This window comes from Passer domesticus, chromosome 10 (genome assembly GCF_036417665.1).
Source record: "Passer domesticus isolate bPasDom1 chromosome 10, bPasDom1.hap1, whole genome shotgun sequence".
Classification (NCBI taxonomy): Eukaryota; Metazoa; Chordata; class Aves; order Passeriformes; family Passeridae; genus Passer; species Passer domesticus.
In genome coordinates this window covers 31332018-31350042 of record NC_087483.1, presented here as the reverse complement: position 1 = coordinate 31350042, position 18025 = coordinate 31332018, and the positions used below count along the sequence as shown (strand labels likewise).

At 41.0% G+C, this 18025-nt stretch overlaps 1 protein-coding gene across 4 annotated transcripts in view; it reads right to left on the bottom strand.

Annotated features, from left to right (window-relative positions):
* EPB41L5 (erythrocyte membrane protein band 4.1 like 5) overlaps positions 1-18025 on the bottom strand; it is a 53267-nt gene that overhangs the window by 4812 nt on the left and 30430 nt on the right. For 2 of the 4 annotated variants that reach the window (XM_064434968.1, XM_064434965.1), the window contains exons 17-25: positions 10764-10930; positions 10169-10263; positions 5005-5133; positions 4388-4449; positions 3636-3746; positions 2989-3082; positions 1975-2052; positions 1127-1168; positions 622-749 (exon numbers count right to left, since the gene is read on the bottom strand). In XM_064434968.1, coding sequence (XP_064291038.1) covers positions 622-749; positions 1127-1168; positions 1975-2052; positions 2989-3082; positions 3636-3746; positions 4388-4449; positions 5005-5133; positions 10169-10263; positions 10764-10930 — 906 coding nt within the window. The remainder of the gene's footprint in view (positions 1-621; positions 750-1126; positions 1169-1974; positions 2053-2988; positions 3083-3635; positions 3747-4387; positions 4450-5004; positions 5134-10168; positions 10264-10763; positions 10931-18025) is intronic. The other 2 variants (XM_064434966.1, XM_064434967.1) reach the window with 2 other exon arrangements.

Genomic DNA, 18025 nt, shown 5'->3' with positions numbered 1-18025 from the left:
TACATTCCTCCAAAACGGTCTGTCATGATGGATGACAAGAGAGGAGTATTGCTTCAAAGAGCTTTCATGGCTGCTCACCTTGTAACTGAATGAGACCAACAGACAAACCTTTCTAATGGACAACTGCAGCAAACTGGGTGAAATTTAAACAATGCAGCAGTAGCACCACTGCCATTCTTTAAAGATGGTCACTGCAAGGCCTGATTGTCACTGCCATCATTCTGCCTTATCAGCATGGCAGAATGGAATAGCAAGGGAAAAGGCTTCTACCAGTTGGGTTTTCTGACATCCTTATGGCCTGGAATTAACTTGGGGTCACCCCTCTCCACCCCCACCAATCCTCTGGCAGGTACTGAAACACTGCGAAGAGATTCCTCAGGAAATTTTTCTGTATCATAACTTCAGTCTAGCATTAGAACATGTGAGCAGATAAGGAAAGAAATTGAAGTGAAATTATAACATTCATTTGTCATCCTTGAAATGCTATAAACTGAGACAGAGCTACAGTTTATTAGCTCAGCAGAACAAGGCGCTGTGTCTGAATGGCCGCTGTAACTGTGTCAGTGGAAGCAGAGTGCCCACACAGACCTGTGCCCACACAGGGAGCTGAGAAGACCTCACCTCACTTCGGGTACCTGCTGGGAGGGTGTCAGCCCAGCTGAGGACAGCAGGGTCTCCGTGCTGCCTTTCACTGCCTTCAAAGATAAGGCAACATTATTTCCCAAAGGCCCGTTGGAAATCAGTCCAGTCTGAATGGGGAACAATGAAAGAAGAAACTCAAACACCAGCCAGGACAAGACAAGCTAACTTTTCAATATGATTTACGTATAAATGGCAAAAATAGGCTTCATTAAACTCCAGCCTGGGCTTTACTAAATACAAATTTGTTAAGAAATTTTATGGCATTTACCTCCAATACAATACAACAAAAATGAAGTTTAACTATTAACAGAGTATGTTGTCTGATTTACTCCAGCTGAATTAGTTTGCTTCATTTTTGGTTTGGTACATTACTTTATAGACCTTCAAACTATTAAAAATTATTGTATTTTATTATTTAACTTGAATTCCTGTTCCTTAATCATGACAAAAGTCTTCGCTTTTAAGAAATGGTCAAGTAACTCACTGGCACTATCCACCTCGGTGTTACAATGGGGTGAGAAGACACCTACAAAAAGCAAACAAACACTCAATTAAAAGGTTGAAAGTAGTTAAGAAATGTCAAAATAGCATACCTCCCCCAAAACAATCCCAGATATTTGCCCCTCGTTAGCCTTTGAACCACGCTAGTGATTAGCTGGAGATGTGGCACCCACTGAGCACAGAGCCAGACACTCACTGGGAGCAGTTTCAACTCAGTGCTCCCTTCCAAAGGAAAGAATCCATCATCTTTTAGTGCTTTGTGGACAACCTTAACCCAGAGTACACTACTGTGAAGAGTTTAAACGTCCTCCTTCTTCCCCCTTTCTCTTGGTGCCAACAATGTAACTCATTTTTGCCAGCATAGATTATAAGAGATTTCTTTTTATCTATATAAAAGGCTTGGTTAGTATTACAAGTTTACTGTTCAAGTATTTGTGTGTATATCTATATGTAGATATATATACACAGACATATACACATGTACATCATCAAAATATAATTTTTGAATTATGTATTACTGAACCCTTATGTATCCCCAAAAGTGTGAGAAGCAGGCTGGCACTTGCAGCTCTACTAAAACAATACTAGAACTTCCTGTGGCACACATACAGGTTCACTCCTCAGGTTCCTTCATTTCCCCTGCAAAGCTGTCAAGTCTACACCCCTACACCCTGCAGGTGGGGGCCATGTGAGCAGTGATCCCTGTCCATCACTTCTGTCCACTACCACACATCCAAGCCTGGCAGACAGACACTAAAGCCAGAGGAGAGTACACGAGTAAAAATCACTGTTACGTGCAAAGGAAAAAGTTTGGGTTTGAAATGCATTTACCCGAGGTGTGGCTTCTGTAAAGTCAATTAGATTCTCTGTCAGTGATGTTAAGGAAACGTCCTGGTCATCGGGAGTGCTCTATGGAATAAATCAGTTTTGAATTGAATTCCCAGTAGTAACCACATAGGTCCACTGAATACTCTAGTGGCTTCCTGAGTTGTGGACCAGTATCTTTAACGAACACCACTTTTTATCAGGCCTGTTTTTTCACTTCTTTCCATTTTCACTGTCTTTCCATTTGATCCTTCTTAATAGCCTTTTGATTTCCCTTATTCTCATTAATGTACTGGAAACAACATCACTGCCACTGTAAGCAAGCAGTGAAACTGTTCCTTCCCCTCTGTGAAGGTGGGGTACTCCACCATTTGAAAGGTCACCAAGGTCTGGAGTGGGGTGTTTGAACTCAGTGAAATTCATGATTATTCACTGGGTCAACTATATAATACTGGTTTAGAGGCCCAACAGCTACAGGGCAAGGTGTTTTGGCCATCCAGAACAACCTGTCAGTCTGCTCATGCAAAGGCAGCACAAGTCCAATGCTATTGGACTCTGCTTTTCTTTTGGAGAGGGACAAAAGAAAGTTTAACCCCTGAATTAGTGCTCTTCATGGAGTCCAGTTAAAAATTACCTTAAGGTAACTAGAATATAACAAATTAACATCTAAATTTAAACCTTTCCTTCTGTGGTTCTTTTGATGGGAACTGCCGATGTCAGAATTTCATCCCTACCATCTCCTTACTGGAGCATGAAATCGTTGGGATGTAAGGGGCTCCCTCCAGTGTGAGATAAACAACCAGCTTAGAAAAATAAGAGTTACGCCAAGAACTGTAAAGGACATGCAGAAATGGCCTTTGGAAAGATCTGCCTGCTTCAGAAAGCACTCTCTGGCATTCCCCAGCGCCAGGCATTCACAGAGCTATGAGAGGCATGCAGCAAGGTCTGCTGGGCTTGCCTGGAGGCACCGGGAGCTCAGAATGTGACACAGAAACCTTCCAGGCTGGCAGGTGGCAATACCTTTGAAACAGCAGCCTCCTCAGCTGGAGCCAGATTAGCTGGAATTAGCAGGTCCTCATGGTTAGAGTCAGCATTGTCCTCATTCAAGGTATTTCTGAAAGAGGAAAACATCCTCATTAGCACCCCGCCTGGATAGCATGGAACAGAGCTGCTTCCCAGACAGCTCAAAACCTTGACACCAGTTCCACAGAGGCAGACAAAGACTGGTGTTTGTATGTTAATGTAAATGCCTTCCAGCTACCTCCGCAGATTACTGCCCTCTCCCATAGTTCCAGCTACAGCTGTGTATAGACCCAGCAGTATCGAGGTCTTCTATCTCAAACGAGTTTCTTCAGCCCCTATGTCTAATTTGCCTGAAGCCATTCCTGTCATCCTCTTATCTTCCTCCCTAGAGCCAGGGGCAGCAGGATGTCAGGAATCTCAGTCCTTTCAGAAGATGAGAGAGATTCCCTTCTGCTTGCAAGGATACTCACCCCGAGGCCTGGCCTACTGATTAACTGCTGCAACGGCAATTAAAAATGCATCCCTAAACCTGCTTAAATGTAGCCTAAATGCTCAGCAACTGTTCCTCATCTTTTCAGGTCTTTTCATCATAACCTCCACGTGGTCCCTTTACCCCAGGAACACGTTTCTCCAGAATCACTTACAGAACAAAGGTGTTTGAAGCAGGGATTGCTCTCAGCAGCTCTCTTGGATCTTGAAATACTGGACTGGTTGCTGGGGGACTGCTCTGTGATTTGCCTGACAGGATAAGGTTCCTGGCACAAACCAACAAAAATCAAAACCAGAAAACTGGTACAACCTTCCATGGAAAGCTCTTTATGAATCACTTGTTACAACACAGTTTTGGGACTGCTAATGTACATTTTATTTGTATGTTTACAGTATGACCCTCTGCTCTTTGAGGTCTGCCACACATGCATCTTCACAAATGATCAAGAAGTTAGATGTTGTAACCTTTTAAATTTTTCAATGTTTGTAATCCCACTGGACTCTGCAATCATTTCATATTTAGTAATTCTCAGGAAATTGTCACTGCAGGGGTTTGTATACATTTTTTTCCTACACTAGAAAACACCTACTGTGAACACACCCATCCTCTCCCCACACTAAAAATGTTCACATTTCAGAAATAATTAGTGATTGAAATTACTGTTGTAACAATGGTCATCAGGTATGGGAGAATAAAGAGCACCTGTATTATCTTGTATATAATAAAACTCAGGAGTTATAACCCTGGTTTTCATCTCAAAACCACTTCACACTCATGAAGTTAAGGTACCCTATGGAAGGTAAAATGCAATGGCAACTGAGCCTCTGGCAGACCACACTAAACTGCAGATCCTCAGTTCTGTAGGGAGTTAACTACTAATTTGTTTCTTACAAATCTGTTCACTACCTGGCAGCAGCCTCCTGAATATTGGAATTCTTGACACCTGTCATGCTGTCATCTTTTCCAACCTGAGAGGAAGAAATGAACAGAGATATACATTTCTGATACCTGTTTCCATCTTGTGTCAGTTCTGAGATTCACAGTAGAGCTGAGTGTCTCTATCCCCACACAAAAAAGTGCTGTTTATCTACAGCTCAGGGACTTAGAACATCAATTCCATATGACAACTTCAGTGCAGAAATAAAAATAGTTCACCAACAAAACCCAATAAAATACTGTTATTTGCTAAGGAATCTACTACAACATGCAAAAAGCCCAGTTGCAGTGACAGAATAATTGCTTGATTAGAAGGCAACTTTGGAGGTTACCTGTCTCAATGACCTCTCAAACCAGGGCTTGCACAGGGTCTTGTCCTGTTACCTGCTGAGTATCATCAAGGACAGAAATTCCTCCTTGGGCAACTGCTCCAGTATGGAACCATTATCACTGCGAGAAGCCTCTGACTCTGCCTTGGGCAAGGCTCTTGGAACACCCTTATCTGTGAGGCACCTTCTCCAACAGCAGGCAATTGAAGAGAAATAAAACATTTGAGAGCTCACAGCTCTACTCAGTCGAGTATTTACCTTGTGCCCTGCTTCTGCCTGGGCCTTCAGGATATTGCTTTTGAGATCTGCTGGAAGCCACTTTGCTGCTACGATTGGGCTCTCGATTGCATTGTTAAGACATTTATCTGTCAACTTCACCACTTCATCCTAGACATGAAAACATCTTTATCAGAAGCAGTTTCCACATGGACAAGTCTGGGCTGAAGTTTATCAACATCTCTAAATAACAACAAGACTCTGAAGACAAAGGGGAGTCAGCAGATTCATATCAAAAGGAAAAAGCAATTTTTTCCTTTATTTTGGAACTCAGTTGTAATGTCAAGCAACACATAAAGGAAAAAAGGCACAATGCTTGAATATGGATATGCAAACTACTGTGCTAAAAATAGTGTGCAAGAAATGAAGTGCATGCTAAAACTGCAGCCTAGTTTACTGAGAGGAGATCAATGTAACAGCCATTATATCATGTCAGGGTAGCCTAAGTAAAAGTTGATCATTTACTCTCAAACGCAACTTGGGAAGATTTTTAATTTAAAATCCACTTATAAGTTAGACTAAGAGTTTAATTAATGTGCTGCTAACTACCTCTCCCACCACTGATTATATCAGAGCAAACTGGCAGCCAGATACATAATGAAGAGAAGTAAGAACGAGATATCTTTCACTACAGTATATTTCATTATGAGAATTTCATTTCTTAATTATAAAATGTTAATTAAGCATTCAATCTACTAATTGCTATTTGATTAGTGGCAGAAGTTAATTAGCTGAGTGAAAACTAAACCCTGTGACCTTCCTTCTGAGGGTATGACTCAGCAGGGGGAGACAGAGTCCTGCTTTCCTCACCATATGCCACGGTCTAGGGCAGGCTGTTCCCCGAGGCAAGTGCTGCAGGGCTGCCCCAGCAGCCACAATCCTGCTGCACTGCCACCTGCAGCAGCTGCAGCCTGCCCAGCAGGAATGAAGCCCATTGCAGAGAGAGCAGAGGAGTTAAAAAGAGGTGAACACCTGTCCCCTCACAGCCCTCCATCCACTCTCAGCTTTCTGCATTCCCTGGAGACACTGCTGAGAACTTGTAGTTATTTGGTCTTTAGAGAGGGGAAAAAGCATTTCCCTTTTTTTGTCTCCCTCTAAATCACCTTTTGGGATATCCAAACAGGATCTTAGGAGACTATCTAAAGGAGAATCCATTCTCAAATTTTGACCCAGTCAGCAATGAAGTTCGCAAAACATTCAAGGGTCACTTTCAACATAAAATGCTATGAGGACCAACAGTACTTTTAAGTACTTCTATTTTAGAAAAGTTGCTAGAATTACCAAAAGGAATAATTACAACTAAATTATTATTATTTGTACAGCTGCAGCACGCACTGTGATTATTTTAAGTCTTTACTGAACCTCACTGAAGCAGATGTCATGTGTGACACTACCTGCACAGCATTTTGAATGCATTATTCCACTAATGCAGTAAACCTGATCATTTTAACTGAGCACATCAGTACACTGGTGCTAGAAGTACCATTTTATTGTTTAACTTCCTCTCAGCTTCCTCCACCTGAAAAATCAAATTAATTAGGCCACTCAAATTAAAATATTCTGTAATAGTACTAAGCTTTTTCAAAAGTAGGGAGCCTAATTGTTAACAGACTCCCTACTTTTGAAAAAGCTTAGTACTATTACAGAATATTTTAATTTAATGGAGCATAAATTTCATACCAACAAGGAAGTAATTCCGTGAATATAAATGACCCATTTTTTTCAATCCTATTTTGCACTTGCAAAAAGCATAGGTGTCTTACAGCTTTTTTTTAATGAAAAAAGCATGTAGCTAGGGGGAAAAGCATCCAGCACCTGCCGACGCCTCCAGATGTCTAATTTACAAGACATTTCAGCTGCTCACACAAAATGGTAAAGCTGCTGGGGTTTGTCATTATTCCAGCTCATTAGGAATGTTTGTTGTTTCCATGGACGAGACAAACTACACTTGTACTGTGCTCTTCAATCAAAACATGGAGCTAGGCAGTGATGCAAAAAGGCAAGGAAAGATTAAAGGCAGTAACAAGGCATGTGATCCCAACCCTTTGTGCTTTTGAGTTCTGTTCCCGGTGCCACTAAAAATCACTTTGTGCAGGAAGATGGAGCCTAATACAGGCACATTTTGAACCAACTTCCATGTATTTACAGATCACAACAAATTCAGAATAAGTAAACCCTCCTGTCCTTCCATTTCTGACTCGGAAGCAGACTTTGAAGACGGGCAAACAGGGTGAACCTTTATTGTCCATTTCCCTTCAGAAGCTGATGAAAGCAGAGTGTTGCTGTATTTAAAGCTATTTGCTCTCTTTGTCAGATCTGGTCACTGCACTACTGAAAGCTGGGAAAGACAAAGTTGCATTCTTCCATCCCAATAGATTTTGGCAGTGAGCAGCAGAGAAGAATGAAGCCATTCATTGCCTCGCTTCCTCTTTTTCTCTAGAAGAACAGGGGTAGCTAGATAAATATTTCCCTATCAAAGGAATCAATCAGGATTGATTGATTGATTGCAAGTATAGAATTACATAAAGATGACTGTCAGGCTATCGCTATTCCCTGATGGAAAACAGTTAAAGATTTTTAATTAACAAAGCTGAAGTGAGTTTGCATATAACAGTGTAATTAAGTTCAGGATGCAGCTCTGCCTTCATGAGTAGAAAGGTAACACCTTCTCCCAACGCATTTTACCAAACTTCTTATGTACTGTGACAGTTTCTATATGTGCTGAAATTTCTAATCACACACGTTCAGAGAGAATGCTGCAATACTGCATTCCCTCTGAAATAATAGCAAGCTCCAGGATCTAAACTTATTGCAAGGTTTTATTGGATATATTGCAGTCCCACGCAATTCTGCCAGAGGATGCCAATTCTGCCAAACACTTCTTTTACTAACAGATTAAGAAGAAAAGTAAGTACAGGAGAAGAGCCCACAGGTACATTTGATAACAAACACCATAAATGAAAGCTTCTATGTTTTCTAAAGCAGCCTTCAAAGGCAGGAAACAAAGTATTTTTAATAGTGACTTTTAGGTCACTCTTTTCAGGACTGGTTTCCAAACCTTCTCTCTGAAGGGTGTGCTCTTTGGTGCTACTGTAACCTACATGTCTTTGCAATCTGAAGCATTGGGAATTTCAAGTATGCAGAGAGTCTCTAATCTTTGTCTATCTTTTTTAAACAAACACTCTCAAGTGACTTCTCGGTAAGCTATATCATAGGCAGGAAAGTTTTATTCTATCTCTTCTACCCTAAAAAACCCTCCAATAATGTACTCTTACATTTTCCTAATATCATTTGCACTTCTTTCTTGAAAGCTGAACTGTGTTTTACCACCTACTGACATACTGTTGATCCATAATTCTCTGTTATGCAAATGTTCTTGCTCTCTAATCAGATTACTGTCCTCCCAGTATCTATAACCTCCAAAGTTTCTCGGCACCTTATGTGACAGCAGCTGGATGACTGTGACTGTTCTGTATTGGCAGCTGTTTGTTAGATTAGCTCATTACAGGAATCTTAGCTTGCTTATTATAAATCAGCCATGATTTAAAAACCTCTGAAACAGGTTTGGGCCATTTCATTCTTCAATGAACCAGTTAAATGTTTTTCCCCCTCTCTGTCTGGACTAAAGTGGAGCTCAACAGGCTAAAATATTCTTAAATAAATTGTGTTCATTTGCTTTCATTTATGTAGAGGCAGTGTTTCAGCATAACAGGACCTACAGTCTACTGCCTAATCTTCTTAGAGTCCTGGTAATCTTTGTAATGCACTCACCAAGCAGAGAGGTGCACCAGGCAGCCCTGACAGCAGCCCTTAAAGGGGACATGAGCCAAGCAGCCTGCAGCACCACCCACAGCAGCAGCCTCCTCTCACATGGAGGTGGAAAACAATGCTTAGGAGTGGGCTTAGCTCAAACACACACTGCTAAACACCTCTCCTAACACCTGGTTCCTGTTACTATTGAGGGAGCAAGAAAAATCATAGCTGCTTCACTCAAAGTTAGATAAATCCTCGGGCCTCCCTGCAAGGGAGGGTAGCCTAAACAGAGATAACACTGCCAGGTGTTTCACTCTCTCTGCTTGCTCAAAACACAAAAATCTCCCAAACCTTTTGCATCAGAGAAAGCAGAGTAATGGAGAACTAAATTTCATGTTTTAAAGCTCATGAAAAAAACCCAGAAGAATATTCTGTCTGGGGGCAGCTGTTTGATAACCAGCGAATCTATTAAAGTTCACTGCTGTTGTAAGGGAGGATTCTCCCTCTCCATCCCTTCTAGCAACACTACTTATTTACACTATGGCCCTGGCATTTCTCTGACCCCTTCCTTGAACCACTTTAACTCACTATTTACCAACTTCAAGAGCAAACTAAAAACCTAAAGAAATCCAGCACCTCAACAAAAAGTTCAAAACAAAGGCAGGGGGGAAAAATTGTTTGCCAGTTTGTAGATATATTTGTTCACTGAAACCTGCAATGATTCTTGGTGGTGAGAGAGGAGAGAGAGAAGCAAGCTGGGGAATAAAGAGTGAAGAGGAAGGAAGGAGAAGAGAGCCCTCACCCCGTTCAGGGCACTCAGGCTTGTACTTTGGCTCAGCTGCAGCCTGACTTGTTCGGAGGGAGTTGAGAGCAGTAAATCAAACCACATCACTCCTCTTTGTGTAAACACAGAGCACTAACACCTACATCAGAGAGCAGGTACAAACTGGCTACTTAACAGGATGGACGGATCATCAGCAAACTTGACTGAAAACAAAACGTCAGAACAACCTTCTTGGAATTGAAAAATGCCAGGAAAGCAGCTCAGCCCTTCCAAAAAGAGGGTGAACTACCCAACACCATGCAGGTACTAACCTACAGATAAAGACAACTGACAAACATTTCAAGCATTTATGCCTTTTACTCCCACTGATTTTAGAAAATCTCACCAGGCTGCAGGTCTGCACACATGCACCTCTGCCCCCATCTTTACCTCACTGCCTTGTCACACACAGGTTTATCTATCATACAGCATTTATTATTTCATTTGCTATCCCCCAGTATTACTCACTCATCGTCTTAGCAGTCTGGCAAACAGAGCAAGGCATGTGGAAGACTTTTCAGAAGGATCTAACAAAACCCAGGACACAGCAGGGGAATGAAGGCCAGTTACCTGCACGTTTATGTTCACGTTGGGACGCTCACTCGGCACGGGGCTGCTGCGCTCTGTCTCCAGCTGTTTCAGTTTTAGGAATGTGTCTTCAAATGCTGAAAAAGACAAAAAAGGCATCATCTTCCTAATGTTACCATGGAGTTATGTGACTTTAACTTGCATTATTCCTGAATACTAATCACATAATTTTGAAGTCGTGCAAAAGAGCATAGGGATGGGGGAATCTACTTGCTCAAGCTTTGGTGAAAATTTCCAGCCTGCAGACTGTGTGCACCAAATGACAGCACTCTGCACTCCTGGCAGCTCATTTACCCAGCCATCCTCACAGTGAGCGAGCAAACACAGAGTTAATTGCTTAGATGGTTGCACTTTACTGTATTTGTGGACAAAGTCACATCCAATGAAGAACTGACTTTTCCCTTGTATATCTGTCTTTGTTGTTCCAGTAATTGGTAAAATTGTCCTTATGCATATCATCTAAGGGAGCTTCCTAAAACAATTCCACATTTTTCGTAAGGAAACAATCTCATATCAACCTATTATTTAATCTTGATCTCACACATCATACTATGGAAAAATCTGTCAGTTTGCTTACGATCAGAGTCTGCTTTGTCTGCAGCAGTTTCCTTCGTGCCGGAAGGAGGGCAACTAACAGCCTCTTCTGAATCACCTGCTGCCAAGCCAACAACAGGACGGCCCACAGCATCATCCACACAAGTTTCTGGCAAGTCTGTGCTGTCTAGCAAATCAACAAGAGGTATGCTGCAAGGGCAGAAAGATGGGCAGAGAGATGCACAATCATGTTACCACTCTTCCTGTAACAAAAAAAAGCTTTAACGCATGCAATCTCTTTTTTCGAGCTGTCTTCTGCTGACCAGCCACAATCTAGAAAAACTGTTTCAGGTAACTAACAGACATTGGTTTTCAGCAAGCTTATGAAACACAAAAAAGGGAACATTTCATATCTGTATAAGAGCCTTCATAACAGAACAGGTCCATGTTGCCTGCTGTGTCATCAGACAGCAGTGGAAAAATTGAAGAGAGAAGGGAAATTTTTATCCATGAAATACACTCTTTGGAACAAACATTTCAAGTTTTTCTAACAAGGTACCATTTAGGATTTTTACAACAGAAAAAGGAAAGTTAGAGGGAGGGAAGTTGGTATCACAAAATGCTGTTTGTGCAGCACTTCATCCAACACTGGTAAGCAGAACAGAGGGCAGAAGGGTGCACTGCCCTGACACTTATGGTCAGGCATACCTAGAACCAGTTTCAGTTTTGTTAACTTAAGCAGAGCCATGAATGAAACCTCAGCAGTCAGTGTTTTAAGTGAACCACAGCATGTACTCTGTACCCTGTCAGGATCATTTGTTTCACCTCTCTTGGTTTTTGATGGAAAACTCTCCTTTAATTTTGCCCTATGAGCTCTATATTCAATGAACAAGGAACAACAATTACAAAACAAAAAATGATATTACGATGTTTATACTGAGCAAGCAGTCAGGAATCTCATACATTTCTCTAAAGCTTGGGAACAGCTAAAGCTATCCTAACAGCAAACACAGAACCCCTGCTGCACAATGCAATGGTTCATCAGACAGCCTGTGCACACAACTGCAGCTTTACTGCTGCCCCGTTCAATAAACAATCACTCACAGTTTGGCTGCAATATTGATTTAAGAAGAAAAATCTATCAATCCCTTTTGCAAGTCCTGTCCCAAATATGAGAACAATGATATCAAGCCCATACCACCCACCACAGCAGAACAGAACCTATCCTTAGGCACAGACAAGAACCATTTTCTGCTTGACAGTTTAGACCAGCTGCTCCCTTACCACTACCAGGTTAGTTCCTCATGCCCCCCTCCAGCCCCTGGAACCTGGAGCAATTCCCTGTTGTCACTACAGAGGCTGCAGGAAAAAACTCCTTCCCCTCCAGCTCAAGCACACAAAGAATTCTTTCAATGTTAAATATATTCCTCTGAATCAGATTACAGGATATCACTGTTCTAGTGCTAATAATGTACAAATCATTTTAAGTCAATTAATTGCTGTGAGGTAAATTGAGGCCACTGGCTTGATTCTCTTAAAGCAGTGGAATAAGGAGCTACTAGCAAAGCAAATAATAGGGAAAATTTTCTAACTTCCTGTGCAGCCTCTCTCTGCACCACTAATGGGAAAAGGCAAACAGCACACATATTGCAGAGAGAGAATGATGGATACAGAGATTTGATTGTTAGAACTAATAGACAGGAAGAGATGCTCTTCCAATTAAGGCAACAAGGAAAGTGAGACTGAATGCCATACCTTACTTTGCTGACATGAGTCAAAATGTTTTCTAATCTTCACATAGAGACAACAATTTTCTTCCTATTTTCTGACAATTTTCTGTAAATAGTCTCCAATATGATCATCATTTTAAGAAGTTCAGATTTTACCTACACCATGCAGTTGCTGACACCATGACAGTTTGAAGTAACTTGGTATAAGCTGCTATGAACACCACATCAGAGAGCTGATGCAGAGCACCAGTAACACTTCTTGTGCTTCAATTTCCCACTGCTTTTCTAAGTATTCTAAGAGAAAATTAATGAAAAATTTCTTCCTTAATTGCTAGGATAATTGCACTAGACTTTTCTTCCTCATGACTATACAGTATCATTTACCAGACAGACAAGAGTTGATTCAAAAACTTGCTTACTACAGAAAAGGGCAGTCTTGACATCTGGCAACATACTTAAACAGCACATTCAGTGCCTAGTGTGCTCCAAAAGCTGAGCACTACCCAAAAGCTGTGTACTACTTACACTGAGATGGTCAAAATTTGTAAAAAACCTTACTGCCATTTCTGCCCTGGGATGGAGACCTGGCTGAGACAGCACAACCAGAGTGAGTCCCTGCAGCCATCACAACAGGGCCTCAGGGAAATGAATTTTAGATAAATTCAAGGAAGCCTCCTAAGTCAAGATTCAAGTAGGAATTGACCCCATCTTGCCTTCAGACCCACTGAAACACCTCCTGAGCCACCTGAGATAATCAGTCAATAAGAGGAAAGTCATATTTGGGAGACCCTCAGCCACAGGAATTTGCAGGCATGAGTTCTCCAAAGAGCAGCAAAACCTTTGAAGCCTCCCAGACTCTTCACCCTCTTCAGAGCACCAGCAGAAAGATTTCCAGGTAGGCTTCATAAATGGCCCAACCATGAATTCAAAAAGTACAAAAAACTTGAATCACTGCACAGAATTTCAGACACCTCTTATAAAATACTGATGAACTGGCACACCAACCATAAGGGAAATTACCCAAGGCTTCCCAGGGAAAGCAGGGCTTCTACCAGTCAGCTCCCAGTACTCAGGAACTGAACAGGCATTAGACTTCCACAAACCTGCATTTACCCACACACAAAGGGATATTTTGAAACTTGCGTAGTAATAAGTGCTGGCCTTTATGTCTTCAAATCAACTTCTACCATCATACTTAAAGAAATATTCTCTGGAAAATGCTGATAAAAGATACTAGGGAGTTCAAGCTACATAAATAATTATGAATGTAGGAATAATGAAGGGTTGTAATGCATGTAAAAGTTTGTCAACCCATTAATAAGTCATTACATGCTCAGGGAGCTCACACAGTTAAGAGAGTAGCTAATGCATTACCCTTCTTTTTGCCTGGCCCTTATATTGGTATAAATATGTACCACACAGCATTCAATGTACAACATGACTGAGAAAGCTCTCAGTTACAAGTGGTGTCAGCAATCTTGTTTTTTTCTCCCTCAACTACACAGATATTATACGATACTGTAAAGGTAAACAACTTATTTTCATTTGCATATTCTCATGCAGCCTTATAAAAAAGAAACAAATGGGTTTGCTTCACTCCAGAAGTTTACAACATCCACCATTCCAAACCTGAAACTAAAAAGAGCACAAGAGATCGTTCCAATTAGCTTGGTAGGTGTCACAGATCTTTAGTTTACAGCTAGCTCATACTTTTCTATTTAAGCCGTGTTGTAAAATAGAGACTGATATTTCATTAGCAAACTCTTTTCCCCCATCAAATGTGGGGGGGGAGGAGGCCAAAATATCACAGGCAATATTAAGTTATGTCCTGACTGACACTTCTTGGTTCTTCAGGTCTGGATATCTGAAAATAATGTTTGTTTTTTTTTTATTTCTGGGCTCTGTGGCAATTTGAAACATAGTGAAATAATTTGAAAATCATTCAAATAACTCCTTTATCCTAAAAGCTACACATAAATTAACTTTAAGAGCCCTCTGTTACCATTTTTCCCCGTTTTTTTAAATAGGAAAAGAATATTGCAATTTGAAAGCAACAAACTTCAGAAAACACAAGAAAACACAGCGTGTTCAAGGGTAAAGGTTTGTTCTTCATGTTGTTAAAGGCCCCCAAGAATACCAATGACCCATGAAGCTGGAGTCTTAACCTCTGACTTAACAATTAACCTTGTGAATCATATGGTAGGACTGGTGTTTGTCAGGAAATCTTTGTTTCTTTTCAACTGGACCAGTAAAGCAAAAAAGAAAGAAAAATTTGTAAAAAGCAAAAAATAATTTAAAAAATTACTCTTTGCCTTTTTGACAGTTCTGTTAAATTTATTCTTAAAAATTTGAAAATAATTCTATTCCATTTCCAAACAATATTTCTCAGAAGAGGTCCTATTGAGAAAAAAAGTTGGTTTTCAGATCAACCACATATCTAGGATGTTTTTACATGATCATGGTTCAAAAGGAGGGCCAGTTACATCCTCTATTTCTCTTAAGATTTTTGAAACCATAATATAACCCACTAGTCACATACATAGTTTTATAATAAATGTGACTTCCTGCATGGCTCTCAAACCCAGCTAAAAAAATGGATCTTGCAGTCATTAGAAAAGCTTTAATACAATTAAAAAAATATATCTATCTATATGCATACATAGACAGATATATACTGTTTTTAAAGTAAGAGCGACATGTGGCTTCCAGTCTATATGTCATTTTTCTTTAAAGACTCACTACCAACAGCACAATCTGCAGAGCCTTTGTAATAAAAGCTTCTGCCTCTCTATGTGCTCCGGGTCCGTTGTCCTTGTGCCAGAGGGAGCTCAGGAGGCGATTTCCCAGCCTCTGCCGGGAAGCAGTCCCGAGCTGCGGCAGCCCACGGGTCACAGCGTGGTCATGGTGGCCTGCAGAGCCGCCGGCAGCCCCGCGCTCCTGGCGCTGCGCTCGTGGACGAACGCGGGGCTCGGCGCGTCCGTGGCGCGGCTCCTCGGCGGGGCCCACGCGGCTCCACCACGCTGACAGCGGCCGGCGGCGTCGGGGGGCCTGCAGCGGTGGGGAGCGGGAGGCGGAACATTAGTCAGCGGCACGGAGGGGGAAGAGGGTGGAAAAGTAAAGCAAAGGTGAGGGCAAGGAGATTGATGCGAAGAGACAAGGAAAAGGGGCATTCCTGGAAGGTGAATACTGGAGGAAAGAGGCATGCAAGTACACGTGCACACGGTGACACTGCCAAATAAACCCCTTCCTGCACAGCATCGCACAAGTCTGAATTGACAAGCTAAGCTCTCTCATGTATATGTTGCTTACACTTCCCAAATGCAGAGCACTTCATATTTTAAAACACTTCACAGAACTAAGCAAGAATCGTGTGCATTTTACAGATGGGAGAAAGTAATGTGAATGAGGAACAGACCTCAAGTATACAGCATATTATATTTGCAGGAAACAAGTTTAAGTGGCAGCTCGAAATGTACACCTGAAGCAAACATCTACAGCAATAAGAGTTGTCAAAGTGACTGAAAAGTGCAGATTCTAAAGCAAATTTTTAAAAAAGGAGAAGAAAACAGAAGCTCAAAAAATGAACATTAGTGTGCAGGAGCAAACAAATCATCCACAATTTAGGTGACTAAGGGATTAATACCATTGAAAAAGTTGCCTGCAGCTATAACTTGCACTAAAAAAAATTCAGCTGGAAAGGAACTATTTTATAAAAGATCAAAACACAAACTAAGACTTCAATTTCTAATTTAGCATATGGAAGCATAATGGCTTCTAAATTTTAAATTTAAAGTTCCTAAAATCAAACCCACAGAAATGCTGTGCACAGTTATGGCCACTCTTTGCCACAGTCAGTATGACATCCTCCAAAAGCCAGAAAGAGTTGCAAGGGAGATCACTCATTACTTTATTCAGTCTTTTGAAAAATACTATTATGCAGGAGCCCCTAGCTAGGAAACTGTAAGGCTTTAGGCACAAACATCTCCAAAGCAGCAGGGATAAGCAATTGATGGAAAACAGCCAAATGTTAAAATACTTGAAAAATGGACAATGATCTGTTAACTGCTGCCTGTGTAGCACTAGAGTCCTTCACCAGTATGTTTTAGGAGAGGCTGATAAAAGGTACAGCCATATATCAAAAAAGTGCTTGGAAAAAAAGCACAAACTACTCAAGTAAGAAAATTCCTAAATCAAAAGTACTCCTTCAGTTTAATGTAAAAGATTCGATTTAATGAGCCAAATCGAAACAAAGTGGAAGGATTGTTGCTGTTCACACAGAGGGGTCAGACGGCCTTCAGCTCAAATTCCACCTCCTCATGTTCCAGAACAGCCAAGCAGACAGAGGAGTTGGAAGATCACACGTGTTAAGGCAAGCAAGCAGAAAAGCATGCAGGAGTCACAGCAGTGGTAAATGATTAACATTTGGGGATAGTCCTCCTTTAGAAAAGAAGCAGGATTCATACAAAGATCACCCATATGTAAATTCAGAATTTTGGTTTTTGTGAAATACACTGAGGAAGTGACCCGTGAATACTGAGGGCTCCAATCCCCAACAGTTCATTCCTTTATTTTACCATTTCTCTCATGGATGTGGTTAAGGGAAAGCTACATCCACTAGCAAAAAAAAAAAAAACAACTCCCCTACTCATCTCATAGTAAGGAAATAAGTATTAAATCTGTCTGATGTACTAACTTAGCAAAAAAAAGAACTTACTGGGGAATGACTAAACTTAGAAAGACACTGATCATATTTTAGGTTTTCCAGACACACAACTAATATTCCAGATCATTTTCAGATCCTGCAGACCAGTACAGCTTTCTTGTACTGACAATTTTACAGGAATGAAGTAAAAAAAAAAACCAAAAAAACAAACAAAACCATAAACCCAGAAATAATAAAATCTATTGATCTGGCAAAGTACTTTCTACAACCTGGCAAAATTGCTGTTGGCAGCTGCAGCATTAACTTTTTAAATTAAAGGAAACATTGACATTAGGAAGGGATCTAAGCTGCAAGGTAGCCAATATAGGCATCTGCCAAGCAGAGTACAGAAACCCAGGAGGTCAGGACCTTACTTCTAAACCCCTTCAATCTAACTATCTACAAAATCCAGAGTCCAGAAGATTTTGGTGTTCTCAATAATCTTTGGCAAGCTCTCTCTAAAAGAAGACTATTTTTCTGACAGAAAGCAAAGATAATTCATGCAGAAACAGGCCAATTAAAGACAGTAGCAGTGGAAAGGAGATCTTGTTAGCAGCACCGAGACACCCTTGCAGCACAATAGCCAAGTCACAGCCCCCAGCAATAAATATGTATGTTCTGGCAATTCCATTAACCTAACCCCACTTCCCATCTACAAAACCAGAATGCAGCTCAATTCTTGACTCAGCTTCAAACTGCTGTCTTTTTCCTACAGCTGGATTTGCCCTCTATTACAGGCAGTACTGTTTCCAGCGAACACAGTAAAACCAGAAGACAAGTACTTTCACTAGCAACGTCTCAAAGAAATGTAACACAGACACAGTAGAAGCACTGCACTCTCAATTAAAATGCATCAGTTGCCAAGAAGCTTGT